Genomic DNA, 26,340 nt, shown 5'->3' with positions numbered 1-26,340 from the left:
TTCATGCTCAAAACACTAGAAAAAATAGGGATAGTAGGAACGTACATACCTGAACATTGTAAAGGCTATTAATGCTAAGCCCATGGCCAACATCATTCTTAATGGAGAAAAACTGAAACCATTCCCTTTAAAAACGGGAACAAGACAGGGATGTCCTCTTTCACCACTTCTATTCAACATTGTCCTCGAAACTCTAGCCAGAGCAATTAGGCAGACTAAAGAAATTAAAGGGATACGAATAGGAAAAGAGGAACTTAAGCTGTCACTATTTGCGGATGACATGATTCTCTATTTAGAGGATCCAAAAAACTCCTCTAGAAAACACCTAGACTTCATAAATGAATTCAGCAAAATAGCAGGTTATAAAATCAACACGCATAAATCTAAAGCATTTTTATACATAAGTGATGAAACATCTGAAAGGGAAATGAGGAAAACAACTCCATTCACAATAGCCTAAAAAAAATAAAATACTTGGGAATCAATCTAACCAAAGAGGTGAAAGATTTTTACAATTTTTACAATGAAAACTACAAAACACTGAAGAAAGAAATTGAGGAAGACCTTAGAAGATGGAAAGATCTTCCATGTTCTTGGATAGGCAGAATTAATGTTATTAAAATGGTCATACTTCCAAAGGTGCCATACAGATTTAATGCAATTCCAATTAAAATCCCTATGACATTTCTCATAGAAACAGAAAAAGCAATCATGAAATTCATCTGGAAGAACAAAAGACCCAGAATAGCCAAAGCAATCCTGGGCAGGAAGAGTGATGCAGGAGGTATCACAATACCAGACCTTAAACTCTACTATAGAGCAATAGTAACAAAAACGGCATGGAACTGGCACCAAAATAGACATGTAGACCAATGGTACAGGGTAGGAGACACTGAGACATACCCACATAAGTACAGTAACCTCATACTAGACAAAGGTGCCAAAAACTTACAATGGAGAAAAGACAGCCTCTTCAACAAATGGTACTGGGAAAACTGGAAATCCATATACAGTAAAATGAAACTAAACCCATCTCTCTCACCCTGTACAAAACTCAACTCAATATGGATCAAGGATCTAGGAATTAGACCTGAGACCCTTCACCAAATAGAAGAAAAAGTAGGCCCAAATCTCCATCATGTTGGCTTAGAACCAGACTTCCTTAACAAGACCCCCATAGTGCAAGAAATAAAAGCAAAAATCAATAAATGGGAGAGATTCAAACTCAAAAGTTTTTTTCTCAGCACAGGAAACAATCAATAATGTGAAAAGAGAGCCTACAGAGTGGGAGAAAATCTTTTCCACACACACTTCAGACACAGCACTCATCTCCAAAGTTTATAAAGAACTTAAAAAACTTTACAACCAAAATACAAAGAACCCAATCAATAAACGGGCTAAGGAAATGGGCAGACACTTCACAGAAGAAGATATACAGGTGATCAGCAAATATATGAAAAAGTGTTCATCATCCCTAGTAATTAGAGAAATGCAAATTAAAACCACCCTAAGATTTCATCTAATGACAATTACAATGGCTATGGGGCTGGGGAGATAGCTCAGTTGGTAGAGTGCTTGCCTCACAAGCACAAGGCCCTGGGTTCAATCCCCAGCACCGCAAAAAAAAAAAAAAAAAAAAAAAAAAAAAAAAAAAAAAAAAAACCAAAAACAACCCCCCAAAAAAACCCAAAAAAAACTAGAATGGACATAGAACATAAGCAATAATAAGTGTTGGCGTGGATGTGGGGAAAAAGGCATACTCATACATTGCTGGTGGAGTTGCAAATTGGTGCAGCCACTCTGGAAAGCAGTATGGAGATTCCTCAGAAAGCTTGGAATGGACCCACCATTTGATCCAGCTATCCCACTCCTCGGTTTATACCCAAAGGACTTAAAATCAGCATACTATAGTGATGCAGCCACATCAATGTTCATAGCAGCTCAATTCACAATAGCTAGATTGTGGAACCAACCTAGATGCCCTTCAGTTGACGAATGGATAAAGAAACTGTGGTATATATACCCAATGGAATATTACTCAGCCATAAATAATAATAAAATTATGGCATTTGTAGGTAAATGAATGGAGTTGGAGAATATCATGCTAAATGAGATAAGCCAATCCCAAAAAACCAAAGGCTGAATGATCTCTCTGATAAGTGCATGGCAATATATAATGAGGTGGGGTGATGCGGGGGGCGGTTAGAAGAATGAAGGAACTTTGAATGGTGTAGAGGAAAAAGGGGTGGGAGAGGGTGGGGATGGAAAAACAGTAGAATGAAACAGACAGTATTACCCTATATATATATATATATATGTAAGATTGCATAGGCACACTGATAAAATTAACTGCTGACTTTTCATTTGAAATGATGGAATAAAATGTCACTTTTAATGGACTAAAAGAAAAAAAATAATTTTATATCCAGCAAAACTATCATTGGAAAAAATGAAGGCAACCTAAAAATGTTCCCATATAAACAGAAGAGACAGAGACAGAGACAGACACAATATGTGTTGCTAGCACATCTGCCTAATAAGAAATAATTAAAGAAGCCCCCATACTAAATTAAATTTAATACAGAATAAGGCAATAAAGGAAAAACAGAAGCAAGAAAGATAGTAAACATAAAGAAAACAAGTAGAAAAGTGTCAAACATAAATCAAACTATTATCAACGGTTACATTAAACCTGGTGCAGTGGCGCACACCAGTAATCCCAGTGACCCAGGAGGCTGAGGCAAGAAGACTGCAAGTTCAAAACTAGCCTCAGCAACTTGGCGAGGACCTAAATAACTTAGTAAGACCCTATCTCAAAATAAAAAAATCTATATTTTAAGTATTTTACATATATATAAAACATATATATACACATACACTTTGTATGTGTATATATGTGTGTGTGTGTGTGTGTATAAAACATGGTGATGATTTTTTTCCTTTTACAGGAAGGAAATGAACAGTGTTTCTCCAACTGTGTGAAATAGACTTAGTGGGCCTTAATTCATTTTTTTGGTGGAACTGGGGGGTTTGAACTCAGGGGATTTTTACTCCTCAGTCACATCTCCAGTTCTTTTTATTTTATCTTGAGACAGAGTCTTGCTAAGTTGCCCAGGCTGGCCTCAAACTTGGAATCCTCCTGCCTCAGCCTCCTGAGGTTGGGATTACAGGTATGTGACATTGTACCTGGTAGGTCTTAACAGTTTTTTTTTTTTTTTTTTTTTTTTTTGCTACTGGCAAAACCAGAGCCTTGTACACGCTAGGCAAGCGCTCTACCACTGAGCCACATACACCCCAGCCCAGTCTTAGGGATCCTTAGGGAGGAACAAAAAAGAAACAGACTAAAAAAATGCCAGTGTAATCATCTAAGTTAAGTATTTTGTGAAAATTCCAGATGTCTGTGTTGGATTCTAATGTAAAGTGCTTTTCTACTTTGGGGAATGGGTTGATTCGGGTTTGGAGAAGACTCTCTGGAGGAGTACACACCATCTGTTACGACTGAAGGGACTGATCATGGGGACTGTGTGCAGGACAGAAGTCAGGCTAAACCACATAACTAGGGACAGGGAACACAGTTAGTGGTCATATAATACCTTCATCTCCCTCTCTCGGCAACCAAGGCCCACCCTTCCTTCTTCAGCAGAGCATCTATGCAGATATAAGCACCCCCTTGTGTGAGGAAATCGTCTTCCCCTTCCTTCTTAATTTTGGGTATTTCTGTGTGTATGTGTGTGTGTGTATGTGTGTGTGTGTGTGTGTGTTACTAGATATTGAACCCAGGGGCATCCTACCACTAAGTCACACCCCCCCCCAGGCCTATTTTATTTTGAGACAGGGTCTTGCTAAATTGCTGAGGCTGGCCTCAAACTTGCAATCCTCCTGCCTCAGCCTCCTGAGTAGCTGAAATTATAGTGTATGCCTTGGGCCTGGCAACACCCCCTCCCCAGTACTGGAACTGAATCCAGGGCCTTGCACTCCACCACTGAGTTACATCCTCAGCCTCTAACTCTTCCTTCTTAAAATGTATGGTAGCATATCCTAGGCCTGTTCTGTGCTTGGTTTCCACACTGCACAGTGTGTTCTGGAGACTTCTCCACATCAGTACATACAGGCCTTTGCAAAGCCAGCAGAGCCCTGGCTGCAGAGGGTCCACTCTGAATGCACCACTGATCTTAACGTGAGCTGTCACTGTCTGCAGTTCATACTCCTCTACAAGGTCAAGAGGCAAGTTCAACTTCTGTGCACTTAAAAAACATGAGATGATTTTTTTTTTTTTAAAAGGGAAAAAGGGTGGCACGGGATGTAGTTCAGTTGGTACAGTGCTTGCCTCACAAGCACGAAGCTCTGGGTTCAATCCCCAGTACCCCCCCCCCCAAATTCTCTACAAAGGGGAAAAGGTAAACGCCCCTCTGTCTTTGCTTTTGCCAGTCAGCTCTGCCCACCACCCTCTGGAGACAGGTTTCGGCTCTCTCTTCAGCTCCTGTGCAGACATTGCTGTGTCTCATCTGAATCCTCAGCTCAGGGGGCAAATCCTGATTGGCTGACACCGCTTGTCTGGGGCAGGTTTGGGGGGAGCCTTAGGGGAATGAGGGGACTGTGAGCCAGGTGACTTCTGGGTAAGATTATGTCACTAAAACAAGTGAAGTGTGACCCCTCCAGCCTGGACTCTGGAGGGGCCCTGATCAGCGAGAGGCACAAAGGGAAAGGGCTGGGGCCCCTGAGGAGGGAGGGCAGAGGCAGTGCAGGTGGCACTGAGCTCAGCAGCCGCACTTAGCTGCCCTGAACCCCCAGGGCAGGATGCTAATGCCGTGTTCCAGGTGGGGAAACTGAGGCCCAGGAAGACGAAACACGCTGCTCCAAACAATACAGCCATGAGGGACAGCACCAGGGAGCAAATCGGTTTCAGTGTTTTTAAGGACCATCCTGAACTCCCGCAACAATCCCAGTGACGAACACACCGTAAGCGAAAACGAAACAGCAGCTCAGGTCCTGTCCAGGCCCTGGGCTAGGTTCTTTAAATTCATGGTCTCACTCAGTTCATCCTTAGACCTTACACCACCTGACAGGTGGGCACGGGCAGTCGGAGGTGGTGGGAGACGGCACTCCACACCCACACCCAGGAAGCCACCATGAACAGCCAGACCAGTCTTGCTTTATCTCTCTGATAAAGCAAGTTCATACTCCTCTACAAAGTCAAGAGGCGAGTTCAACTTCTGTGCACTTAAAAAACATGAGATGATTTTTTTTTTTTTTTTTTTTTTTTAAAGGGAAAAAGGGAACTGAAGGGCTGGAATGATCGCCCTTCAGTGTGGGAGTCATGGAGTGGCCACACCTGCCCTAGGGCCTGAGGGACAGAAGTGACAGGCCCACAAGGAAGTGCAGAGAGGACGTGAGGTAGACTCAAAATGAGATCAGCTGTGGCGGTGCACACCTGCCATCCCTGCAATCCCAGTGTCTCTGGAGGCTGAGGCAGGAGGATTCCAAGTTCGAGGTCAGCCTCAGTAACCTAGCAAGGCCCTGCCTCAAAAATAAAAAATAAAAAGGACCAGGATATAGTTTAGTGGTAATGTGCCTGTGGGCTCAATCCTCAGTACAAAACAAAACAAAGCAAGAGAGAGAGAAAAAGAAAGAATGAGAAAAGAAGAAAGAAAAAAGAAAGGGCTGGGGGTGTAGCTCAGGGGTAAAGTGCTCCTGGATTCAATTCCTAATACTGACAAATAAAACAAAAAACAAAACAAAACAACCAATCAACCAACCAAACAAAATCCAGGAGGGCTCAAAATGGTTCATAACGCATACTGTCCCCACCTCTGCCAAGCACTCCTGGTCCACAGGACCTTCACAGTGGCCTGCTCTTTGGGTTCCCTGCCTCCTCCTGCATCCTCACCAACCTCGTCAGCATAGCACCAGTCAGATCAGGACTCTCCTCTGCTCAGGACTTAGGTTCCAGTTCACTCAGGGAGGAAGCCAGTGTCCTCCCACAAGACCCACACCATCAGTCCCATCTCCTTCCTGCCCTCAGCTCCTCCACTCCCCTCGGCCTGCTCTGCTGCGACCACATGGAAGCTGTTCATCAAATGATCCAGCAACATTTCTACCTCAGGGCCTTTGCACTGCCCCCTCTTTCCACAGATCTCTGCCTGGCCCCTCTTTCCTTTGAGTTCTAGGACACAGCCTGGAACAGTTCCATTTCCCAGTTCTGCACAGGTCTGCCCTCTGTGGCCCCGGCCTCCTAACACACACAGACAGGGCAGGCCCTAGTAGATTCCAGGGTCCCCAGATTACCTTTCGAGGCTGTGCCCCCAGATGGTATCCCGGAGACTGCTGGCACAGCCTGGGGAAGCAGGCCACGTGCTTCCTGCCTGCTGGGAACGCCCAGCTGCGTCAGCTCCACGTGGAGCGGAGTCTCTGATTGTCCCTCAACGGCCCTGACAAATTGCTGTGGAGCCCAGAGAGTGGTGGAGAGTGTGCTGCCTCGGGGGAGGGCGGGGGCCAGGTGGCTGCCCGCCTGGCCTCACCCGGCCCGCCATGGTGCCCACAGCAGGCACTGGCGCCTGGCAGCATGCCTGGCAGCCGGGCTCCCATGACGAATGTCTGTGGGGAGGACCTGGGGAGCCACTGAAGTCACTGATGGGCACAGGCTGCTACAGGCTGCAGCAGCTTCCATGGCGAGGGCTGGAGCTGGGGTGAAGCGAGCAAATGGGGGGTCACTGCATGGGCATGGCAGGGCCCATCCCTTTCCTGGCAGCCTCTGAATTCTGCCCTCTATTTTCTTCCTCTCTCCCCCCCTCAACAGTCCACTTCTCCCAGACAAGCAAGTGATCATCTGAAAAACCAGTCAGATCATGGGCTCCAATGCCTCCGGGGGCTTCCACGTCCCCTAGCCCATGACCACAGTCATAGCCTGCTGGAACGGGGTTCCTGCCCACCTTGCCAATGTGACCTCCTGCTACTCTCCCCGGGGCACCTGCTCCACCCCCGCTGGCCATCTCAGCACTTCTGAAGCGCAGCACATGGGTCACTCCCTGGCTTCCTCGGGCACCCCCTCCCTCCAGAGGCTTTCTGGGACCCCACGCTGTTCCGTTTTTCTCCCTGGCACTCGCTGCCATCTGGCGTATCACATGGTGGTTTAGTTGTCTGTCTGGCTCTCCCTGCAGAAGAACGTCAGCTTCAGGAAGGAGGGGTCGCCTCTGCTCCGAGGCAGCGTCTAGAACAAGGTCCAGCTTAGTGGGTGCTGCGATGGTGGTTGAGGTCGGTGAAGGTGAGGCCTGGTCCTGCTGGGCTGGCCCCTGGCCCTACCTTCCCGCGAGAATCTCAAGCACTCCCCTCAGCAGCCCTAGACGCCGGGGAGTCGCCTGGACCTGTGGCTCTCCTCGCACTGTGCATGTGCCTGGATCAGATCAGGCAGCTTTACCGCCCCCCCCAACACATGCGCACGTGTGCGTGAGAAGCTGCTCTGTCCCCTGCTCCAGGTCCCTCCTTTCCTTTAGAGCTCCTTTACCCCTGGTCTTGCCCCCACCATCTTCCAAAAACCAAATCTGCCTGTGTCACCCTCTCTGATGAAACCTTGCCTGGCTGTCCTGTGCTCTTAGGATCAAATCCACACTCCATAATGGTGCCAGTGGGACCCTGAGGGCTCCAGCCTCTGATAACCTCTCTGACCCAAGAGCTCAGTGACCTGAAGGTGCCACGCTACTCTCCTCCTTAGGGACTTCACCCCTGTGGTTCCCTCTCAGAAGTAAACCCCCTGGCTGGGCGATGGTGCACCTGTAATCTCAGAGCCTTGAGAGGCTGAGGCAGGAGGATCTCAGGTTTGAGGACAGCCTAAGACCTTAGTGAGACTGTCTCAAAATGAAAAATAAAAAGAGCAGGGGGCTGGCACTGTGGCTCAGTGGTAGCGCGCTCGCCGAGCACAGGTAAGGCCAAGTTCGATCCTCAGCACTGCATACAAATAAAATAAAGATATTGTGTCCACCTAAAACTAAAAATATCATTAAAAATATGTATATAAAAAAGGGCTGAGGATGTGGCTCAGCAGTTAAGCATCACTGGGTTCAATCATGGTATCAAAAGAGAAAAAAAAAAAAAAAAAAAAGAAAAAGGGCTAGAGATGTAGCTCAGTGGTAGAGGGTCCTGAGTTTGACCCCTAGCACCAAAATAAACAAATAAATGTTAAAGAAAAATTAAAAGTAAACACTCTACATACCCCATTTTTCCTTTCTGTTTTTTTTTTCTTTTTAAAATTTCAAATAGTTGAGGGTGTAGCGCAGTGGTAGAGCATCTACATGGCCTCGAATTTTATCCCTAGTACCCCCTGCAAAAAGTGTAAAATAGCCCATACACCATAAAGTGTAGGAAACACATATATTGTTTAATGACCAGATACAACGCAAACACCTACATAACTACATCCCAGATGAGGAGACCTGACCGAGGCTGGGATTGTGGCTCATGGTAGTGCGCTTGCCTCGCGTGCGTGAGGCCCTCCCTGGGCTTGATCCTAAGCACCCCGTAAAAAACAAACAAATAACTAAAGAAAAAAAAAGATACCTGTCCAGCACCCCTGAAACCTCACCCTCCTTCAGAACCTGTTCCCTCCTCCCATCCCTCTCCCTGGCATAAGTGACCCCTCCTCAGGGACATTCCCTCTGCCCCGCAGGCTAGATCAGAGCCAGCTCTGACCCACACCATATCCACTCTCAGATCCACTGGGTTTCTTTGATGCTGTCCTTGAGCATAAGTTACTATTTTTTAGGGTCTCTGAGTTACCCAACTTGTGATCCTCCTGCCTTAGTCTCCCAAGTAGCTGGGATTACAGATGTGTGCCACTGTGCCCAGTATCCCACCCCCTCCCTGATTCTAATGACAGTCAGGCGTGAGGACAGTTGCCAGGTATTGCTATGAGGACCCACTGAATCCTCATTCCTATAAGGGAGGTACATAATTTAATCCCGATTTCACAGATGTGGAAACAGACCCAGAGAGGTCCAGTCACTTCCCCAAGGTCACACAGCTAAAGCTTAGCAGAGGCAGGGTTTGAACCTGGGTGGGTGGACTCTGGAGACCACACTCTTCTCCATCACAAATATTTCTTTAAATCAACCCACTTGATTCCCCTTAACTTGTCCAAGTCAGTATCTGTGAAATCAGGGGATGGGTCTGAAAGGCTTTTTCCTAATACTCATTAAAACAAACATACATCCATTTAAGATAAAACATCTCCCTCCCAGTACCGCCCAAATCACCTCCAGTACCCCATTTTGGGAAATGCAGTTCCACACTAAAGCCTGGTTGCCTAGGAGAAAACTTCAGGAAGCAGCTTTAATGAGTAGATAAGAATGATTTGCAATTAGCATCAATTGTCTGTATGCAAATTAAAGCTCCCGACCGCAGGGCCCTTTTTTGTAGCAGGCTCCCCTCCACTTCTGGGTTCAGCAAATCCTCTCAGACACAGGGTGATTTTGTACCCAGCCCCCTGCCTCAGTCCCCACCCACTCCAGGCACTGCAGCCTTTATATATCACCGATTTTAAACCCCACGATTATCCAGGTTCACTAACATGGGCCGGGGCCCAGAAGAGCGACCACCACAACTGAGGCTGGAGACACCCTGCCCTAGATGCTCTTGGTCCCTCTTGGTGGGCACAGTTCTACCTCTGTCTCAGTGATGAGCAGACTGTTACCTGCAGCCAGGACTGGGCCGCATTTGAATTTGCTGATTATTTCTCCTCAGCTCTCAGCAAAGGTCTGGGACTGGACAGCTCCCCAAGAAATATTTTTACTTTATTTTCTTGGTACTGGGATTATACCCAGGGGCGCTTAACCACTGAACTACATCCTCAACCCTTTTTTTTTTTTTGTATTTTATTTAGAGATAGGGTCTCACTGAGTTGCTCAGGGCCTTGCTAAGTTTCTGAGGCTGGCTTTGAACTTGCGATCCTCCTGCCCCAGCCTCTCGAGCCACCGTGATTACAGGCATGTGCCACCACACCCAGCTTCCCAAAAATATTTATGAATGAAGTGAGTACGTAAATGAGTGAGGGAGCTGTCCAAAGTAGTCTCCAGTGGATTTCCTACTTACATAGGAACGTGACTGAACCCCCTCTCCCCCTTAGCCTTCTCCAGGGCTCTCTGACTGAGGAGCTCCGGGGATCATGGCGCCCAGAGCAAGCACTGTCACCACAGCTACTCTTAACTCAGTGGTCAACACATCTGCCAAAGAAACAGGCATTTCTACACAGCAACAAGGATGCCACCGTACTGTGGGTCTGGGGACTGGTGAGGTGTTAGGAAGCCCCCGCGTCAAGGAGGCCCTCAGCTCCAGGTAAGCCTGGCTCCTGCTCTGGTGGTCTCGGAAGGAAGTGAGGCTGTGCCTGAGGGGCCAGCACTGGGGACTGAGCAGCCATCTTTGCCTGGGGGCCATCGCCCTGGTGGGATCCCTGTGTGAGTCTGGGCGGTGACTCAGCAGGCCAACCTCCTTACTCTCCATTCTCTGGGAGGCAGCTCACTGCTTCTAGCAGAACCTCAAGGTGCATGTGGCCCAGGCTCCCGGCTGCTGGGGTTTTCGCACCCAGTGCCTCTCAAGGCGTGCAACCCGACTCCCCTGCAGCTGGACGGTCCCAAGACAGCCCCCACTACAATGGGTTCTGGGAAAGTGCTTGCTGTCTCCATTACAAGGGGGAGGCGCACAGGTGCAACAAGCCTTCCCTCTGTTCTCTGTCCCCACCTTCCCACCGCTCGGCACCACAGCCATCTTGAGACTCGAGTCAGCTTGGTAAGGTTGGTGGAGCAGGAAGTCACAGAGCGCCAGTCCTGAGACTCCCTGAGCTCCTGCATGGCCTGGCTCTGCCCTCTCTGGACTTTGGGTCAGGGGACTATTAAACTGCTGTTTAAGGCACAGCCAAATGCCCTCCTGACACAGTCTACGACTCCCAGAAAGCATAAAAATCACTGATCTCAGTAGGAGAAAAGAAAAAGAGACAGAGGGTCAGAGGACCAGAGACGGATGAGGACAGAGAGATGGCCAGGGGTTTCTCTCCCTCTAGCTGGGGTGCTCGAAGGCTGATGGAAGGGCACACCAGTCTCCGACTCTGAAAGCAAACTGGTGTGTAAGCACAAGTATCTGAGCATGTTTCTGGAGAGGGTCCCCACCACCAGGAAGTGACAAGCAGCCAGGACCCCCTGCTGGTCTCGGCTGGGGTGGGGCCTTACCTGGGCCGCCTTGGCAGGTCTCGGCTGCCCCCGGCCAGGCCTGTGGGAGTGCTGGAGCCGGAGGAGTGCAGCTTGGGTCGGCAGCCCTTGCTCTGGCCAGCAACTGCGGGGGCGGGTGAGACCTCCCGCCGTCTGTCTGTGTGGTGGGGCCTCCCGGCTGCCTCTCGACCCCCACCACAAAGGCCCCTACTTCCTGGGGGCTTGTGTGGCTTGGTGGGCCGTGGCACCTTGGCCAGGGACATGCAGCTGGGGCTGGAGGTGTAGAGGGTGGTGTCAATGCCGCTGTCGCTGGAGCCACCCTTGGAGAGGGGGTCTTGCTCTGGCTCCAGGGGGTCCAGAGGGTCGAACCAGCGGTCGTCGCTGTGGCTGCTGGATGCGTTGCTGGAGAGGGTATTGCTGCTGGAATGGCTGGAGTACTGAGGTTCGCCCTGGAAAGTGAGGGAGGCGTGTCATCGCAGCCTCAGGGGAAGGCCACTGCCCCACCCTCCTCCACTCAGGTGTGAACCCTGAAACCAACAGCTTCAAATCCTGGCTCCCCACTAGCTGGATGAGCTATGTTGGGCATGTGATTTGGAACTCAGTTTCCACATCTGTAAAAGGGTGGGTGGCTAAATAACCCTGCCTGGTGGGGCTGCTCGGGAACAGAGGACCCTGTGAATAACGAGCCACTGCATCTCAGCTCATCTAAAACTGAGTTCCAGGCCTCCTCCCTGCCCAGTAAGGCTCCTCCGCCCTTTCCTTTCCATGGCCCCACCCAGGAGCTGGGACACACCCTGTGCTCCCACACTCTGGCCCAGTCCCACAGCAAACTGCTGCTGCATTTTCCAGACACACTCGAGGTTTGCTACCTGCACTTCCTCTGGCTCCCCTGGTCTTGTTCACCACTGCCTTCTGCTGGGCCACTGCCATAGTCACTGCAGGACCCCTCCTCACCTGTGCTCCCCACACGCAGCCTGAGGGAAGCTGTGAACAACCATGTTTAGATGGCGTCCCTTCCTCTCTCAGAACTGTTGGGGCCCCATCTCACTCTGTGGGTAAGCTAGGGTCCTCACTAGAGACCACAGGTCTTCAAGGTCTGGACCGTGTTCTGGCCTCTAACTTGGCCTCCCCCAGACCCTCCTCATCACTCTGCTTTACCCACGTTGTTCTCCTTGTGGTTCTTTGAGCACGCCAGGCACAGCCCTACCTCAGGGCCTTTGCACTCACTTGCAATGCTCTTCCCTCAGCTATTTTCATGGATGACCCCTGACCTTTTTCAAGGTTCTGAAAGTGACCTCAAAGGGCATTGCTGACCCTATTATCCTAAAGCAGTTTTGTCACTTTTCCTTAACAGTACTTTGTTTTTTTTTCCAAAGTAAGGCTCCACTCTTAGTGGTATAAAATGTTTTTGTTTATCTGCTTACTGCCTGCCCTGGGATGTAACTTCCTGACAGGAGCTCAGCTGTCCTCTTCATCACTGTGGTCTGAATGCTCGGGAGGTGTGTCAAATACCTACTGAATTAACAGAGGCAAAGAGACTGCCAGGAGCTCACCCACATTAGCCGGTCTCCTGACCTCAGGACTGCATTTCCTAGCCTCCCCTGCGGCGACAGAGTCCCGGCCAGCACACTGAACTGGGGGTAATTCATGCCATTTCCAGGCCTGGCCTAAAAAACCTGCCCTATGAGCCCAGTCCCTTCCTACCCCACCACTGCAACAAGACAGGGACCCAGCAGAGGGTACAGAGGTGCTTGGGAGGTGGGGTGAGAGAAAAGCCCAAGAGAGAAGGAGCCTGGGTCCTCTCACCCTTGGAAGCTGCTCCCTGAATCCATGCACTGCACTGTTACAGGAAGGGAGCTGAATTCTGTTGCACAGGGTCACTGAGACTCCGGGGCTGTGGTATAGGACAGTGCAATGCTGAGGACACTGGGGCGAGAGATGACCTGCTGGTGAGGGCTGGAGCCAGGAGGTGAACCTCACGGGTTCTCACTCAAGACCAAGTATGCGGCCCTGTGCTCGGGGAGGGCGATGAAGGTGGAGGACACCAGCCAGGCCCAGGGCAGCTGCCCAGCCCCCAGCAGCCTGGCAGCCAGGGCGGGCGGGCGTGGCAGGGCCAGACTCACTTTGGAATGCCTGTTGGGGGAGTCTTTGCCTGCTGCGTCCTGCCTGCAGGTGTGCTTGCTCCCGCTGCTTCCAGCCATGGCCGACAGCCGGGCCTGGGCTGGCACATGCCACAAAGGTTCTGTGAAAAAACAGGAGAAACACAGTGGTTAGGAGGGGCACGGCCCTGAATATGGCTGGATGGTCCACCTCACTGCCAGCCCACCTGCCCACGGCACACATCAATTTACACCCCGGGGTATGGGCATCGCTCCACAGCAGGGAATACCTAGCATCCTAAGAGCTTCCATGAGGGTCGGGCTCAGCACAGCAAAACAACAAACATCCACCATCATCCCCAAGTGAGGCCAAGCACGTTTCTATACTTACTGGCTATTGATTTTCTCTTTTGTAAGTTACTTGTTCATCTTCTTTCACTATCTATCCATTCACCTATCCATCCATTTGTCTATCTTTTGTGTTGTACTGGGGATTGAACCCAGAGGTCCTTTACACTGAGTCCCACCCCCAAGTCCTTTTTATTTTATCTGAGAAAGGGTCTTGCTCAGTTGTTGACACTGGCCTCAAACTTGAGGTTTTTAAAGCGGTGCTGCTGGGGGTTGAGCTCAGGGCCTCGTGCACGGTAAACAAGTGCCTGACCTTCCCCAGCCTTCTTTAAATTTTATTTTAATACAGGGAAATTGCTAAATTGCCCAGGCTGGCCTGGAACTCGTGATCCTTCTGCCTCAGCCCGAGTGGCTGGGATCACAGGTGTGCGCCACTGTGCCCTGCACTTGCCTCATTCTTCTCTGATATTGTCTTTTACCTTATTAGTAGTTTTTCACCCTTGTTGGTGAAATGTACAGGTTTTAAAACAAACAAACAAACAAACAAATAATAATAATAATAAACAATCATAATAAACAGTGTCCTAAAACTTGATTTTCACTTATACCGTCTTTACACTTGGTTTTCATTTCATGGCTTCACACTACATCTAATGCAACTGAACGTGAAGCTGTTGCATTTTTAATAGCTGCACAGTATACATCGAGTGAGTCCTTATCAATTATTAACCAGTGTCTACAGATGGGTATTTAGTTTTTCTTAATTTTACTGTTGCAGTGGCCTTTCCTCCACTTGCAACTTGGAGCAAGTGTAAGACTGTGTCTGGGACAGAGTTCCCCAAGTGGACTGCTGGCTGGGAGGTGAAGCAGGGTTAAAGCTGTGAGGCGTGGCGGTGCACACGTCTAGCTCCCAAGGCTAACCAGCGCGCCAGAGCTAAGCATCTATCTGCCTTCGAATCCACTATGTCCCATTGTATTGTACAAAATTGAAAACCTGGGACTTAAAAAACCTGACCAGCACCAATGAAGGGCACGTAGTCAACATCTAGCAAAACTGCATGCACTAACCAAGATCTGAACCCCGGGGGGCTAACCCCGAAGCCCACGCTTAGTCGCTAATGTGTTCAAGGTAATCGTGATTATATTGTTAAGCAGTATTCTGTCAGGCAGAACTGGATTCCAGGTGCTGTGCATGCTTTACCTTGTTCAGTGTCCTAACACTGCGGCGAGGCGACTATTAATACACTCTCCAGTAGAACACCAAGACTCAGGTCAAGCAATTGATCCAAGGTGACAATCAAAGGGACAGTCCACAAGGGGAGCTGAGGTCAGTCTGGTGTTGCAGCCTGTGCTCTCAAGCCTGGCACTCCTGGGACTCCCCCCAGTGTGACAACACTGGCAGAGAGAGGTAAGGGCTTGAGAAGCAGGAGTCCTCATCCTCCTGACGATGGGCTACCCTGTGCTGAGGGCTCGAGGCATGATCTTGCTGGGCCCGGCACTGCCCTAGAAGGAGGGACCCTTAGGATGTGACGGAGGTTAAGAGGGGTGAGTCACATGATCTACTCAAAAACTTGCTGCCAAGCTGAAGGTGCCACTGCCTGTGTGGCTTTTGCTTAGGATCATGGATCTGAGAAAGAAGGGGGGCTAGCTTCTCCATCAGCCTACTTTTCCTGTCTGCAGTTTGTCTTTTGGGGTGTCCCACATGCCCAGGATACGTCTGGCCACCTTGGTTCCCATGAGGGGAACCACCTGTCTACAGAGCCAGTCCGAGGCTGTCACACCAGCCTGAGGCACACTGCTCCTGGGCGACAACTCCCGCCTCTCTGCCTGGACCCCCTCTGGGACAGCAGGTGCAGGCGGCCTCACAGCTGAGCATCTGCTGGGAACCTCCACGGCCAAAGGCAGGTCCCTTACCTTCCACACCTCCATCCCTCAGTCTCTCCTGCTCGCAAATGGCCGCTCCATTCTTTCAGCTGCTAAGGTTCAAACCCCTGCATCATCCTTGACTCCTCTCTCACGCCTGCATCCAGGCCTCAGGAAAGCCAGTCAACTCTGCCTCCAAAAGACCACACCCAGACTCTCCCACCTCTCCCTGCCTCTGTCCCTGCCATGTCTCCTACCTGGCAGGAAGCTACAGCCAGAGGAGGGACGCTGGGACCCTGTGAACAGAGTGAGGTCCCGTCTCTCTTCTGCTCAGAAAACTGAATCTGTGGCTCCTGCCCACCATGGAGTGAGGAGCCAGGCCCCGTAAGACCTGTAGCCTCCTGGACTCCACCACTCCTCTGGGCACAGAGACCTCCTCACTGCTTCTCTCACACACAGCTTCACTGCCACCTCAGGTTTTGGACTAGCTGTCCCCTTTCCCTAGAATGTTCTCATCCCAGGTGACGTCTGTGCATTCTTCCAGTCTTCACTGAACTGTGATTTGCTCAGAGATTCTCCTAAACCCATCCACCCTCTGGGCGCTGTTAGTTTCTACTGGCATTATTCTGTCATCACTGTCCCCTGTGTGTTGTCCACCTCTCCCACCAGACTGTTAGTCACAAGAAGGCAGGGAACATGCCCTCCTGGCTCCTGCTGCTCCCAACGCCCAGGCTGGTGAAGGAACAGATGGGTGAAGGGCCAGGGTCCTTCCTATCCTGGTAGTCCAGTGTCCTCTGGCTCCTGCCTCTGCCCTCAGCAGGCCCTGAACCTGGGCCTAGGCCCTTCGCTTGGCCTCTGGATTGGCTCTCTGGCCCTCCTGCCCCGTCTTTCACATGCTGGGCAGACAGCAGTGTGGGAGTCATTCTGAAACCTTGGCCAGGCATGAATCTGGGGCGGCTGATATGCACAGGGATGCCTTCCCAACCCGGGTGTTCTGAGGCGTGGAAGACGAGGGCACATCCATACCGTGGGAACTGGGTGTCTGAGGGGGCCTGGAACCCAACAGACCTTGGTTCAAATTCCAATTGTGCCGCTCACCAGCAGCAGGGGCAACCGCCCTGAGCTCCACCCAGGGCAGTCACATGCCCACTGTGTGCCTGCGGTGACTCACTGGGAAGGTATGTGGAGTGCCCAGGACACAGCTGGCACATGATAACCACACAAAGCCTGGCTGCTGGTGTTATGGCCCCTCACTCCATCAGGGCTGGGCGAGCCCGTCTGCCACAGCGCCTGGTCCTTGCCATCCCTTGCCACCCACTGAACTATCCTTTCTTTGGCTCTGGAATACATTCCAGACTTCCTCATGACACGCAGATTCCCCTGATGTGCATGCGTGTGAGTGTGTGTGTATGCGTGTGCGCGCCTGTGTGCGGAGCAGCAGCAGGGAAGGTGTTAAAGTCAACTTAAAACAAAGTCCCAAGGAAGCGAGAAGGGAATCAAGTTCTAGGGGACAGAATGGAGGAAGGGGCAGAACAGCAGTGAGTTCTCTAACACCTGTCGGGGCCCATGAATGCTGGGAACATTTCCTCCCTTATTACAATCGGGTGTAAAGAAAAAGCCAAGCAACACTTCTTTTTCTGAACTGAGTAAGGATAAAGCAAAAAGATCCAGATCTGCTTGTTGTAGGGCCAAGATCCCAGACCTGCAGGCAGGATCTGTTGCGGAGGAGGATAAATGGCCTCTGCAGGCCCCAGGGCAGCAGAGGAACACTGGGGACAGGTGGGTCTGCTTGTCTGAGGTTGAATCATTGACCCTAGGGGCAGGGGTCGTGGCTCAGTGGTGGAGCGCTTGCCTGGCATGAGTGAGGCCCTGGGTTCCATCCTCAGCACCACATATAAATAAATAAATAAAATAAAAGACCCATTGACAACTAAAAAATATTTTTAAAAAATCCCTCCTTTAAAAAAAAAAAAAAAAAAAAAAAAAAAAAAAAGAGAACCCTGGCCTGTGGTGTGAGAAGTTTTCCAGGACCCTCATCCTTGGGCCTGTAACCTGCTATACCCATAGTGCCTGAGGCCTGGGAGGGGCCGTCATCCTCAGGCTGCCTAGAAATCCCCAAATAGCCTCTGGGAGGACAGCTACACCTCTGTCCGCTCTGAGGTCAATGCTCTCCAGCACTTCATTTTTCCTTTCATTTGTTTTCTTCCTTTTGAACCCATCTCACCCATTCATCTGGAGGTCCTCAGACTTCAAAGGGACTACAAGTTTGTTATATGAGATATGTCTGAAACATTCAACTAAGGCGTGTAAGTACATGACTTATTACCATGAGAGAATAAGCATTTGTGGAGATGCTCAATCTCACCAGTCATCAGAAAAATGCAAATTACAACCACACTGTGAGGGGCATGGTGGCACACTCCTCTTAATTCCAGTTATTCAGGAGGCCGAGGCAGGAGGATTACAAATTCAAGGCCAGATTGGGTAACGTAGCAAAAAGACCCTGTCTAAAAACAAGGCAGAATGGGATGGCACTACACACCCACTCAAGCGGCTGAGATGAAAATAAAACAAAACAAAACAAAACAAAACAACAACCAAAAACAAACTTAAAAACTTAGTTAAAATACTTATGTATGTAAGTACTGGGGGTTGAACCCAGGGGTACTTTACCACTGAGCCCTCTCCCCAGCCTTTTATTTCTTATTTTGAGATAGTGTCTCACTAGGTTGCTTAGGGCCTCCCCAAATTGCTGAAGCTGGTCTCAAAATCGTGATCCTTCTGCCTCAGCCTCCCAAGTTGCTGGGATTATAGATGTGTGCCACGGTGCCTGGTGGGCAGTTTCTTATGTATGTCCCAGCAGAAAAATGAGCATTTTCCTTCAGAAAAATGAGCATTCATTCATCAAAAGCCAGGTGCACTCCTCTAAGCAGCTCCAAACTAGAAATAACCCAAATGTCCATCAACACAAGAATGGAGCAATAAATTTTGGTTCATTCAATGGAATCCTATTCAGAAGTTGTACTGCTACACAGTCTTGTGGCTCTCACAAACATGACATTGAGTGACAGAAGCCAGACACATATGCACAAATATATACACAGGGACTGTATAGTCTACAAAATCCAAGACCAGGCAAAATGAAGTTAGGCTGGGAGAGCAGGCCTTTGTGGGTGCTGACCCAGAAGGGTGTGGGGGGCTTTGGGAGGCTGGCTGTGTTGCTTTTTGCCCTGGGTGTGTTAATTTTGTCTTGTGTCATAAACTGCACACTTGTGACTTGAGTTCTTTTCTCAGCACATGCTGCTGCAGGTCCATCAAAGCTGAAAAGCAGCATGGCAAGATTTCATAAAGAAGAGCCACAGGATGCAACGGGCTCTGCTCCCCTTGGAACACCACTTTTGATCCCCTTCAGCTATCCTTCCGGGCTGCCGTCATGCCCACGTCACATGCCCCTACTCCTGCTCTTTCGATACTGTCTGCTAAGGTCCCATCTGGCTGCATAAGGACCTTGCTCACAGTTCTGCTGCTCTCCTGGTGATCCCTCCATCTCTCCTACGGTTCTTACAGCTTTTAGTGTGTGTTTCATTCATCACTGACGCGAACAGGGCTGTCGGCTGTTTCATATTTTACTTTATATGTATATTTGAATTTTTATAAGAATGCATTCTTTTTTTTTTTTTTTTCTTTTTGGGTGCTGGGAATCGAACATCGAACCCAGGGCCTTGTGCTTATAAGGCAAGCACTCTACCGACTGAGCTATCTCCCCAGCCCTTCGGCTGTTGAAATGTAAGTGAGAGGGCCCACTGGATGAGGTGGGTCAGGTACAGCTGGCCTGGGAGGCCCTACCTGGCTTCTGGCGCTCCATGGTGCTCTCCTGGCTGGTCAGGCCGCCTGAGGAGGAGTCGCCGCTGGACATCCCGTCATGGCTGAAGTGGGGATCGAAAGACAGCAATGGGTGTGGGGCGGCCGCATACCTGTAGGGGAGCATGGGGACAAAAGCACAGGGTGAAGGGCAGAAGGTTACTGTCCTGAGCCTGGCTCACCAGCGTGTTCTATGCACACAGAGGCTCTGTTGTGACCTGGGTGAGAAGCTACTGGCCAGGCTGCAGGCTCAGGAAGAGGTGTGCCTGGAAACTCTGCCAGGGAGGTGGCAGCACAGGGAGCGCAGGGCATGGCGCCCTGCTCCCACACTGCGTCCTGGCTGTGCTTCCCCTGCGCCTACCACTCAGGCCTGCCTCAGGATCCCTTCCCCTCCAAGGGGAGGGACTGGGCTGGGGAGCCGCTGTGGGTGTGGGAGGCCCTGAGGGGTAGGATGGGTTTTATACCTTCTAGCCCTGAACCTCGGTCTCCCCAGCAGTCAAGAAGCAATCACAGCAGGCCCTTCCTCACAGTACCTAGTCGAGGGCTGATATGAAATGTGTGGCCCACAGGCTAGAACTCTGTGTCCCTTTGTGCTGGAGGAAGGCACTGCAGGGGGGGATCGTGGGCTCCTGCTTCACAAGGAGGCTCAAACCCCAGGCCCATGCCTCACTACCACACGACCCCAGGCAAGCGCAAGCGCTTCTAGGTTTGAGTGGTTATTTTTCCACTTGAAAAAACTGAGGTAGTACTGACTGAGTCCCAAGGTCTTGGAGTAGATGAAATAACAAAGCTGCCACCTCAACAGAGCTCCTCCTGGGTGCTGGCTCCGCACACCCACAGGCAAGGCAAGGACTTAAGGGAGGTGGTAGCAGACAGTTCTCCCTGTGGCCTTAGGGTCAGTGGCATTTTCCAAGCCATGGGGTCAATTTTGTGGATTCCCCCCAATGTCTGATCTACCTGCTCAGAGCCAGTTGTAGTAGAAACTCTTCTCTCTGCCTGGGGTTGGTTCAAGGACAGGTGTAGGATACAACTTCGACCAAGGAGATGTGAGGGTTTTGAGGTGTTTTTTTTTTTTTGTACTGGGAATTGCCCCGGGGTGCTTATTGCTAAGATACAGTCCCAGTCCTTTTTATTTTGAGACTGGGTCTCGTTAAGTTGCTTAGGGCCTCACTAGGTTGCTGAAGCTGGCTTTGAACTTCAGATCCTTCTGCCTTGGCCTCTGAGTTGCTGGGTTACATGTGTGTGCCACATGCACCCAGCTGGTTTTGTGAATTCTTAAGACTTCCACTAAATATTCCTGGCTTTCCACCTGCAAACACAGGGCAGGACTGCACTTTCTGAGCCCTTGAGATTGGCTGGATGCGTCATGAGACTAGTTCTCATCGATGGGCCGTCGGGAAGTGACTGGGGCTGATGGCTGCTCCCCTGTCCATCAGCAGTGGAACTGCAGAGTCGGTGAGAAATAAACCTTTAAACACATACTCTACCACGGAGCTATAACCTCAGCTGTTGTTAACGTAAGTCATGGAGCTCTTCAGGTATTTGTTACCCAGCATAACCCTATTGTATTTGAGAAAGTCCCCTGGAGGACTTCTGGGAAAAGTTTCCTTGCTCCCATGAGAGATGACAAGAAATGATGGCCTCATGTTTCCTCCAGATGTTGCTGGGTCCAGACATAACACCACAAACAGCTGTTGTCTTCTCACTGGCAGCCTAGGGACGAGGCCAACACGGAGGTGGGAGAGACGAGGTGAGGGACTGGCCCTCGCTCATGCTGTGGTGATGCAGGATGAACCTCTCTGCAGCCTGCCCTGCCTCTGAGCTTCCTTTGCTGTGGAGATCCTGTTTCTATGGTGTGTGAGCCAGTCCGGGACCCTCAGGGTGGCTGTGTGTTACTAACTCTCCACTAATAACACTAAATCTCCACTAATAACAGATGGTGTGATCCCCCCATCTGGCTCTTTGCATCTATCTTCAACATGGGAGGATGTGGCAGGGAGGAGAGGTGATAAACTGGGACCCTCAACATCCAACAGAGGAGTTAAGCGACTTCTCCAGGGTCACCTGCCCGCTCAAAGCCAGGGTGTCTCTATCATACTCTAACTGCTAGGTTTAACTCCTCTAGGACAGCAGAGGGCTGCTTCAGAGGGGCACTGGAATTTTTGGAAACTCCACTGTCCTGCCAAGAAAAAACATGGTGACCTCTCTCCCACCAACTAGATTTTGACCTCTAAAACCTCCTGAAAGAAAGAGTCAAAGTACAAACCTAATTCTTACTTTTCTTCATGAATGTGTAAGGGCCCGGTTTTGGCAATTCAAGGAATTTTACGAAGGCAACTCTGGCTTGAAGGCAACTTTTACTTCTGGCTGCCTTCACACTTGGCTACTGCCTGGTAAATGTGTCTCCACTGCAGCTGGTGACAGAAGTGTTGACACATTTATTGTTTTCCCAAAAAAATCAGTATCAAATTCTGAGTACCAAAGGAAAACATCGGCAGAGGCTGCCACGAGCCAGAGGAGAGGGGAAAGTGTAAGTGGCCCAGGTTGAGCTGCCTCCCCAGTATCTGCTCTCTGTGCCGTTTTTCTTAGTAAGAGAAGCCCAACTATTTGGACAGTGAAGTGATTGACCAACAGACTACATTTCCCAGGCTCCCTTGCAGTACTGGCCAATGGGTTAAAAGTGAAGAAGCTGTATGTAGCTTCCAGCCAGGTAACCCTTCAGAGGTGTGCTCTGGGTGCCTTTGCCTCATCATGCCTTGAAGGCCGCAGCTTGAGTACCGTGGGCCAGGAGGCAACAGGCTAAGGACAGTGATGCATTAAGGAGGATCCGGGTCCCTGATAACATGGGAGAAAGAAAGAAACCTTCCACTGAATCGCTGCTTTCCATATTATGCAACTAAACTTAATTCTGATAGACCATCTCGGCTGGCCATAATGCCAAGCTTCACCTCTCAGCTACTGTCCCCAAGCAAGACAATCTGTACTGTATCCAATGCCATTCTCTTATTAATAAGGCTTTCTGTTATTCCCATGCAAACCAACTAACCTATGTTGACCATTCATTGGAACACTGAATGTCCCACTTGAGGCCATTTCTATCACCGTCAAACTGACTGAGAATCAGGGCATCCCCCCATCTCCCCATGCACACACAGCTCTGGGCAAATATCCCTGGAAGAAAAGGAGATGGAATGGCTATCTTCCATCTCATCTGAGATATTTTAGAGGAATTACTCTATCTTTTCTTGGAAGATGAAATCATTTTGGAGATGAAGGATCTGGGGTTTTGGTGAGAGACTTACTTGCTACAGTTTTGGGCATCTCTAGGCAAAAGCTGGAAGTGCTGACTCTGGGGAGGTTGAGGTGGGGGTGCCCAAGGTTAGCAGGGCCAAGCTACTAGGCTGCTGGCTACAGCCTTCACAGCAAAGTACCAAGGGAGGTGTGAGTGTGGACACAGCTTCACCACAGCAGAGGGCTCCAGCCTCCTCTTTCAATCCACTACCCTCGTCACATTACAGGATGGTTGGGTAAAAGAGTAGACAGATGACGTCGCCACTCTTAGTGATCACCCAACAACCACCACCTTCTTCGTCCCTGTTGATAGAGCTCAGATTCTGCTCTGGTACCTTCCCATTGTCACATGACTTGAGTAAATCCTGACAATTTAAAAGGTAATCATCAGGGTCCAATGTGATCTTGCCAGGGGTTGGTTCAAAGGTGGATACACTTCAATTCCTTCTTTTTTTTTTTTTTTTTTTTTTGTACCAGGGGCATTTACCACTGAGCCACAGCCATAGTCCTTTTTATTTTTTATTTGAGACAGGCCCTTGCTAAGTTGCTGAGGCTGGCTTTGAACTCATGACCCTTCTGCCTCAGCCTCCTGGAGTCATTGGGATTACAGGTGTGCACCACTGCGCCTAGGAGTTTCTACATTCTTATAAACAAAAAGTAGTTCTTCCCTCTCCTGCAGGGCACTGGCTTTACTTGGGGCTATGAGGGGAGCGCGATAAATCCAATCTCATGCCTTTTTCTTTTTAATAGTACGAGGAACTGAAACCAGAGCGCTCTACCACTGAGTCACATCCCTAGTCCTTCTGATTTTGAGAGAGGGTCTCACTAAGTCATTGACTCTGGCCTTGAACTTGTGATCCTCCTGTTGCTAGGTCACAGGTATGTGCCACTGCACATACTCCCACTTCATGTCTTCTTAATTAGGTTGAGTCACTTGTGGTCAAGTGCTTCCTGACCAAATACCATTCTTTATGGAGCTGGCTGAGGAAAACAGAAAGGGGCGGGGGGTGCGAGACCATCTAGGGCACCTGATGAGCAAATGCCCAGGGATCATCCCATAGGCAGGCCAACTCCTGGGAACAGGAACCACATTGCCAGGCTATTCCAGCTGCAGCAGGGGCCCTTCACTCTGCGCTAACAGTAGCAAGCCTTACAGAGCACTTCCTTGTGCCAGGCAATTCTGTGTGCTCTCCATGGTCTTCTTCTCTGAACACTCACAACACTGCTGGAAGACAGAGCACATGGACAGGCAGAGACCAACTGCCCTGCCCACACTCACTCAACTGCCAAGGGCTTGGGTCTGGTTTTGAACACTTAATGACCATGTCCTCCTGTCTCAAGTAAATCTGAGACAGGTCATGAGACAGGCTCTGCCTGCCTGCACTGGTGCTCCTAAAAGTTTGATGAACCCAGCAGTTGCAGGCCTGTGGATGTAACAGAGGGTCCTCATTGGGGACAAACATCCCTGGCTGGGCTGGAATGTCTGACTGGGTCACGTGGGCTCAGGATATCACAGACAACTGTACAACAGGGCAAGGGAAGAAGCTAAGGCCACAGTTACTAGAAGAGCTTTGACCTACTCTGGGGCCCTTTATTGCAGGCTGGTGACTGACTGAAAGGTAGTTCTGGGGGTTTAGGGAATGAGTGTACTAGAACATCTGCCAACTAAGCTGTTGATGGAGACAGAAAATACTGAGACAAAGGGCAGAGGGCAGACTGGAGTGTCAGAAGAGAGGGGTGGGTTAGAAGGAGCTGGATTTCACACAAAAAGGGATATTTTCTCACTTACTAATGCCAGAGAGTCTGAAATACAAAATCACAGCCCTGTGAGGGTCACCATGGACTGGGGTTCCAGAGGGAACTATGAATATAGCCTTGAGTTGGAGGAGGAGCCGAGTCCTTAGGCAGGCAAGATAGCTTCTGGGGTCAGGGTCAGCCCTCCGGATCAGCTATCAGTCACAGGCCTGCCTGGTCTGTCCAGACTCTGCTTCCTGGCATAGTGACCCCAGTCAAATCAATTCACTTCACTGAGCACCTCAGTTCTCCTCTGTAAAATGGGGATAATTAAACAACCAGTTCATGGAGTTGCTCAGAGGACTCACTGAGATCATGCATTCAGATCTGATGGGACAAACTAGAAAACCTGGAATCAGATTCACCCAAATATGCCCAATTAATTACACCCCCATTATAATTTTGGGGGGGGCACCAGGAATTGAAACCGGGGGTGCTTAAACACCAAGGCACACCCCAGCTCTTTTTTTTTTTTTTTTAAATGTTTTGAGACAGGTCTTGCTAAGTTGCTGAGGTTGGCTTTGAACTCGATCCTTCTGCTCAGCCTCCAGAGCCTCTGGGATTACAGGTGTGGCATCACTGCACCCGGCTAATTTTTGTTTTGCGGAACAAAATCAATGCAGTAGAAGAGGGACAACCTTTCCAATAAATGGTGCTGGAGAAAATCAGACACCCATGGGTAAAAAAGGTACCTCAAGCTCAACCTCTTGTCTAGACAAAAGCTAAATGAAAAAGGATTAAGGACTCAATGTCAAACCTAAAACTTCTGGGGAAACAAAAGGGGAAAATCTTCAGAATCCAGGACTAGGCAGGGTTTTCAATCAACACCAAGAACATGATTCATTAAAAAAAAAAAAAGGAATGATAATTTGGCTGCACCAAACTTTTAGTTTTGTGCTGTAAAGGACCCTATAAAGAAGGTGAAAAGGAAAACTGAAGAACTGGAGAAAATACTTGTAAATCATGTATCTGACAAAGGACTTCTAGAACATATAAAAGTCTCTCAAACACTGAAAAGCATTGACTCCAATTAGAAAATGGCAAAAGACATACACAGACATTTCACTGAGGAGAATATGCAATTGGCAAATCAGCACATGAAAAGATGCTCAACATCGTAAGCCATCAGTGACATGCAAATTGAAATCACAAGGAGATATCACTACATGCCCATCAGAATAGCTAAAATGAAAAATAGTGACAACACCAAATGGTAGCGAGAATGCAGAGAAACTGGATCATTCATCCACTGCTGGTGGGAATGTAAAATGGACTTACCAGATGGCAAGCAATTGTACTCTTGGGCACTTATCCCAGAGAAATGAAAATTTATTTTCACATAGAAGCTTGTATGCCTGAACGTACATGTTCGTAGCATGAATAACAGCCCAAACCCAGAGACCACTCGAATGTCTTCCAGTAGCTCAACTGTGGTACATCCATGCCATGGGATACGACTTGGCAATAATAAGGAAGCCATTGTGAGACACGTAACTTGGATGAACCTTAAGGATATTACAGAGTGAAAAAGACAATCTCAAAAAGATACATAATGTATATGATTCTTTTTACATAACTTTCATTAACAATAGTTAAAGAGACATAGAACAGATGAGTAGTTGCCCGGGTCAGGGGTGGAGGTGGCTAGAAAGGGGTAGCATAGACTCTTGTGGCAATGGCTGCATAAGACGACGTGATAAAACTGCAGAGAGCTGTGCACACACACTCTCACACGAGTGCACGTATAATTGGTGGCTTTTGGGTAAGCTCTGCGGTCTACACGAATGTTAATTTCCTGCTTTGATACTGCATTACAGTTATGCAAGCTGTTAATAATGGGGAAGGTATGTTAAGGGTTCATAGGATGGACCCTCCTATACATATTTTTATAACTT

General features: G+C 49.3%; 1 protein-coding gene across 6 annotated transcripts in view; it reads right to left on the bottom strand.

Annotated features, from left to right (window-relative positions):
• Sipa1l3 (signal induced proliferation associated 1 like 3) overlaps positions 1 to 26,340 on the bottom strand; it is a 223,067-nt gene that overhangs the window by 18,291 nt on the left and 178,436 nt on the right. For all 6 annotated transcript variants that reach the window (XM_047530128.1, XM_047530134.1, XM_047530130.1 and 3 more), the window contains 3 exons: positions 19,346 to 19,473; positions 13,313 to 13,431; positions 11,211 to 11,638 (listed from right to left, as the gene is read on the bottom strand). In XM_047530128.1, coding sequence (XP_047386084.1) covers positions 11,211 to 11,638; positions 13,313 to 13,431; positions 19,346 to 19,473 — 675 coding nt within the window. The remainder of the gene's footprint in view (positions 1 to 11,210; positions 11,639 to 13,312; positions 13,432 to 19,345; positions 19,474 to 26,340) is intronic.

This window comes from Sciurus carolinensis, chromosome 16 (assembly GCF_902686445.1).
Source record: "Sciurus carolinensis chromosome 16, mSciCar1.2, whole genome shotgun sequence".
Classification (NCBI taxonomy): Eukaryota; Metazoa; Chordata; class Mammalia; order Rodentia; family Sciuridae; genus Sciurus; species Sciurus carolinensis.
This window is presented reverse-complemented; position numbering and strand designations above follow the sequence as displayed.